Source organism: Camelina sativa, chromosome 17, assembly GCF_000633955.1.
Source record: "Camelina sativa cultivar DH55 chromosome 17, Cs, whole genome shotgun sequence".
Lineage (NCBI taxonomy): Eukaryota > Viridiplantae > Streptophyta > Magnoliopsida > Brassicales > Brassicaceae > Camelina > Camelina sativa.
Genome location: NC_025701.1, coordinates 26,024,731 through 26,030,528, shown reverse-complemented (window position 1 = coordinate 26,030,528; position 5,798 = coordinate 26,024,731). Strand labels below are relative to the sequence as shown.

Here is a 5,798-nt window from a genome sequence, read left to right as displayed (position 1 = left end):
TTTTTTTTTTTTTTTTTTTCTTCTACGTTCTATTTCCAAAATCAAATTTAATTGATCTGGTGACGTTTAAGGAAGCATAAGCACCGAAAAGAGCTTGACAAAATATTAATTATGTGATGGATGTAAAAAGAGATAACTCAAATCTTCCTACTTTGCAAGATATGTTTTTCTCTCCCCCTATGTCTTTCTCTAGAATTCAATTGCGATTAGATCTTTAGATATTTGACTTGATAAACATGTGGTGGAGTTGAGTCTTGCTAAGTACATATTGATGAAACTTGCACACATGGTAAAATCTCATTTCCTTGTTCTGCTTGCAGGTAAGCAATATCATCACAACATCCTCAATCGATTCTGGCTAGAAAAAAAATGGAACAAATAAGAAAATAACTTCAATTTAAAAAAAAAAATAGATGTTAATATATATATATATATAGAAAAAGACTAAACTGTATAAGAAAATAAAAACTCAAAAAAAAAAAATTGACAACAATGATGCTAATAACCCTAATTTCGCTTAGTTAAGGAATACAAAAATTTTAACAATAAGGAGAACACACTTTGTAACAAGAAAAATAAAATAAAATTATAGTATCAGAAACAGTTAATATTTGTTTCAACCCAAAACTACAAAACGTTAATACTTCGTAAAATTAATTGAAATTTAGTAACTGAGAAGTAATCAAGTAATTGAAAAGTGAGTACAGATGTGAAAGTATATACTGCCAAATATTATTGTGTTATGGAAAGTTAGGGAAAACTCTTTAATATTATACAGTAGATATATATATAAGTACGTAAACCACAACTACTTACACATGGTTCCTTGTGGAGAAGGAGAATGGAATTGAAAATTTAAAACCCTTGTAGGATCAGGAATTAATTGTACAACCCTTATCCTATTGATTAGTAAAATTACACAAACAATTTTGTTTTAGTCATCCAAAAAGCCAAAATAAACTATCTACGTTTATTGATTGACGATTTGCAGTCTTTGTGGAGTAACAATGTAGAGCTTTTATGATGTTTCGATGAAGTAACAGTTCAGCTAGCTAAGACCATTTAAAAAGCGCAGAGGACTACGTGTGGACTGTGGAGGATGGGAGTCCGATTTTATCAGATCAAATATAATCCATACGTCAGTAAAACTAGTTTGGTCTTGCTGCTATGGAAAGAGCGGTAGAAATAATGAACTTAATAATGATTATAGAAATTTATGAACCAATGAAGATCATACAAATTAATTGGTGAACTAATTAAGTACATGTACGGCTACAGTTTTGTATACTTTCAAATTGTAAAAAGTTTCACATCTTATATGATAAACCAGTTAGGTTATTAAACTTTTCATCCGGATAAAAGGACGGATGAACAGTTTAATCTTAGGCTTATGACAAAGTGAATACTTCACCAAAATCTATGAAACGTGTTGATTCAATAGGAAACTAAAAAAAAAATATAGTAAAATGAAAGTTACACTAACCTTGCATAATTATGAGACAAAAAAAAGTGATAGTAAAGGAAGAGATGATTTTGCTCCTACAACTAAGGAAACCAATGTTAATCCCCTATAAGAAGACTCACAACACTATGTCGTACATAAACGGCCTAGCTAGATATCGATATCTCAGTTACTTCTTCTTCTTTTTTTTCGGGTAAAAGTCTCTCAATTACTTTGTCTCTCTCTTTTTCTCCTCCTAAATTACAATTATATACTAATAGAAGCCAATTACGCAGCAGGAGCATAATCATAGCCACTGTCATCATCATCACCACCATTCTCAACATACGCTGCTCGAAAACTATCCACCACATCTTCATCACATGCCGTGGAAGCATGGTTAAAGCTCTTGATGACCAAGTCTGCAACGGAAGACATCACTGTTTCTTTTTTTTTTTTTTTGGGTATGATTGAAGAGGATTGCAGATAGATGGACGGAGCTACAAGAAGTGTGATGATGAACGTTTAACGTTGATGTGATTTTGGTGAATATAATAAGAGAGACTATTACGGCTTTTATAGGTGGAAGTTAAAGGTATAGCAAGTGGTGAACGCACTTTGGGGTCCTGACTGCCTTTGTGGAGTGTGCGAATTGCTCATGTTATTGTGTGTTTGGCACAATAGGTATTACATTTTGTTCTCACACGTAAGATTTTCTTGTGACACATCAGACGTTAAGTTAATTTATCGGTCCATCTATATTCCTTTGGAGTAACACATGTAAAGCATTTTCCTTTTTCACTAATATTTTTCCCCACGCACAACAAAAAAATAAAATAACAAAAGAGCTTTAGTATAAGATTCTAGCTGCAACATTGGATCACTTCAAACTGAAAATTGGGGCATAGAGTTTTAACTGCGGTTCGACTTAAATATGCGCTTTTTTCACAAGACTATTGATGTAGTACTTTGTCAATCAATTAAATTATCAATTCACAATTTGCATTGATCAACACACTAGGAATGCACAAAATTGCTTAATCTAAACTTAAACAAAGATTTGATTTATGTAACAAACTTAACTAAGCAAGGCAAACAAATTGTAAAAAGCTCAACAAATAAACCAAGAAAGAAATAGAAAATCAACTCAACAATAACTAAAGGTGAATCTCAGGGTTAAGGTAATTGATTAAGAGTGAGATAAGAGATGGATTATGGAGTATCAAACAACTTAAACTAAGCAAGATCCTTAGGCCACAGAACACTAAGCAAGACTAACACATTTCCATGATATTAATCCCTTTACTAATCAATCAATCATCAACTTCGTCCAAAGGCAATTAAATGATCAATAAGCATTACAATCAAGTCTACCTAGACACTAAGCACCCTAGTCAACAATTTCCAAATGTAAGGAATGCAAAACACTTAAAAGTTTTGGTTCAAGAATTTCATCAAACACCTTATGGGCATGAAATTCCTAAAGTCTAGAATCAAAATGATCAAGGCTGATCTAGCTTTATTAGCAACCAATAAGCAAGGGTCTAAGCATTATAACCATAAACTCCATAACCCGACTCCTAAATCATCATAATCTACCAAAACCCAAAGACTCTAAGAGACTACTCACTCATCATCATGATTACACAAAGGTAAAAGCTTGATCTTTGTGAAATCATAGTAAGAGATTCTAGATTATTAAAAATGAAGAAGAGATTATTATTAAAAACTTAGAAGTACTCAATCATTCAACAAATCTAGAATAAGTAAGTTTAAGAACCCTAAAAAGCTGCTAAAACAAAATATAAAGTCTCCCCTTAATAGGGTTAATGTATTTATAGGAAAATAAAAAGGACTCGGATCAACTCAGTTCAAACCAGGTCAAACCGGGATTAAGGCTAGAACAAGTGTGGACTCAGGCGACAATCAGGCAAGCTTTGGTCGATTGAGGTGACTGATGGTGTCAACCGGGGAGGTCATGGCCGATGGAAGTGGCCGCTTATAGTTCCTGATCTTCCATCCAAGAAGGTGAATCGGGCAAGCTTTGGCCGATTGAGGTGACCGATGGTGTCAACCGGGGAGGTCCTGGCCGATGGAAGTGACTGCTTTATAGTTCCTGATCTTCCATCCAAGAAGGTGAATCAGGCGAGCTTTGGCTGATTGAGGTGACCGATGGTGTCAATCGGGGAGGTCTTGGCCGATCATGTCTCCTGGTCCTTTGCCACTTCTCCACTTCACTCTTCTTTGCTTCTTTTGCACCAAATCAAGTCCAAATGCTCCATATGTGATGAAGTCACTCCAAAATCCTGAGAAATAACCAACTAGATGCAAATGCTCCTAAAACAACCTAGATTGACAAGATTATGCAACAAAACTATGCAAAAACAAGTCTTGAAACTCAACAAAAACACAATATATCAACTATTTGAGTAACTATAAATGTACCGTTTCACCAATATATTCACAAATTATGAGGGGGGTGTTGAACTTGAAATTTTAAAAGATTTTAGAGTATTCTTGAAATCCTATGTTATTCAATTGATGATTTTAAAAAATATTTTAAATTTCTATGTTATTCAACTTGGATTTATGTAAAATTATTTAAACTACTCTACAATTTCTTTTCAAACAATAATTTATAAAACTTACTTAAAATCTACTGTTATTCAAAATTTCACAACTTTTTAAAAACTGATACTTTGCATGATTCTATAAAACTTTTAGTTGAAAAATATGTCTAATAAAATAACACCTTCTGAGGTAGTTTTTTAAAGGATTTTCAATTACTACTAGGCTTCCTCTATTGTTTCTCTCTTGGAAATTGGAATGTCTACATGTTTCCTCTTCTTCTCTCCTTCATCCTCCCTTTTCTCTATCTCTCTCTCAGTTATATCTGATTTCAATTTCTCACATCTCTAAAGTCTCCGTTCAAGCTTGTCAGTAAATTCCCAGATCATGCTGACATCGACACTCTTCATGACAACTTTGAGTATGATTCAAAATCCCCTTCTGCTTTTATATTAATTTTTAATCATCACTCTCTCTCTCTCTCTCTCTTTGATTACTAATGTTCTTGGGAGTTGGGACTATATATGCATGCTGTTCATGATTTTGAGATTACAAGTATTTAGGAACTCGTTTTCGTGTCGAGGGAACTGTGGAGAGTGAGCTGTTGCTAACGCCTTCTCCTCTTCTGGATTGTGTATAGGCTCTACCATTCTCTGATGCTTTGAAGCTTCTTTTCTACATGAAAGACCGGAGTCTAATTCCCGAAAAGGTATTAATATACTCTTGTTGTGTTCTAGATTCTAGAGGAAAAGTGTTGTTGAGTTGTATATGTTTTTAATTTACGAATCTTCCACCTTGGTTTTCCTCTAACCTTTGTTTGTTAGGCTCTTACAGACTTTGTATTGCAAGTTGCCCATATGTCAACGCAAGATGAATAATTGATCACTGGCGTAACATTCATCATTTTAGAGAGTACTGGAATAAGATAGCCTGTGACTTATTTATGACTAGGATAAACTCGGGCATTTGCCTGTCATTGATGCAAAATCATGGAATACAATCGTATATTTCAATAGCAAAGTGTGATCTCGTTGATAACTATCATCGGATCAATATCACTTTGCGTTTTATTATAACTATCATAAAATCTTCAATAGAAACATATGTTGTGAGTCGTGCCTTTTATTAGTCGAGCATACAATTTGTACTTTGTAGTCGTGCCTTTATTAACAAAAAGTTCTTTTTTTTGTGCTGTGAAATATTCTAAAATTACCCTAAGTTAATAACAAAATTTCATAGAATCACATTCTTTTTTTTGTTTTGTAAATATAAAAACTTTAAAAAATAATCAAATCTCCTAAAAACTCTAGTCAAATCTTTCAAAATTTCAAAATATTAAAATCCTACCAAATCCTACCAAATACAAGTTCAATATCCCCTCTATAAGTTTTTTCATGTATCAACCATCCATAAGTGTACCTAATTTATATAAGATTCTATTTCTTGCGAGTACACATTTAATCTTGTACTGAAGTATGTTTTTTTTTTTGAACAAAACAGAACTTTCATTAAGCTTAAATCCTCAATAGAGGGATGTTCTTACAACTTAAGATCAAAAGATTACAGGAAAAGTAAAAATAGAGACTACATGAGTCTTCCAACAAAATGCACAACTTTGGGGAGTTTGCAAAGGGTGAAAGGTCTTTTGGAGTCTTGCAGGATTCAAGCTTGATGGCAAACTTCAGGGAATCCCTAACCATTAGCTGGTTAATATTCGCTCTTACGGTAAACGCAGGGGAGCTTTTAAAGGTGTGCTCCACAGAGGAGACTGAGAGGTGAGATGGTTGTC

The 5,798-nt window shown here is 33.5% G+C and overlaps 1 protein-coding gene across 1 annotated transcript; it reads right to left on the bottom strand.

Moving 5' to 3' along the window:
- Nucleotides 1,407-1,972, bottom strand: LOC104758040. Its single transcript, XM_010480844.2, has one exon. It carries the CDS (start codon nucleotides 1,877-1,879, stop codon nucleotides 1,730-1,732), a length of 150 nt encoding a protein of 49 aa, XP_010479146.1. The 5' UTR covers nucleotides 1,880-1,972; the 3' UTR covers nucleotides 1,407-1,729.

Coding starts and splice junctions, on each gene's coding strand:
- LOC104758040 (XM_010480844.2), bottom strand. CDS start 1,879: ATGTCTTCCGTTGCAGACTTGGTCATCAAGAGCTTTAACCATGCTTCC.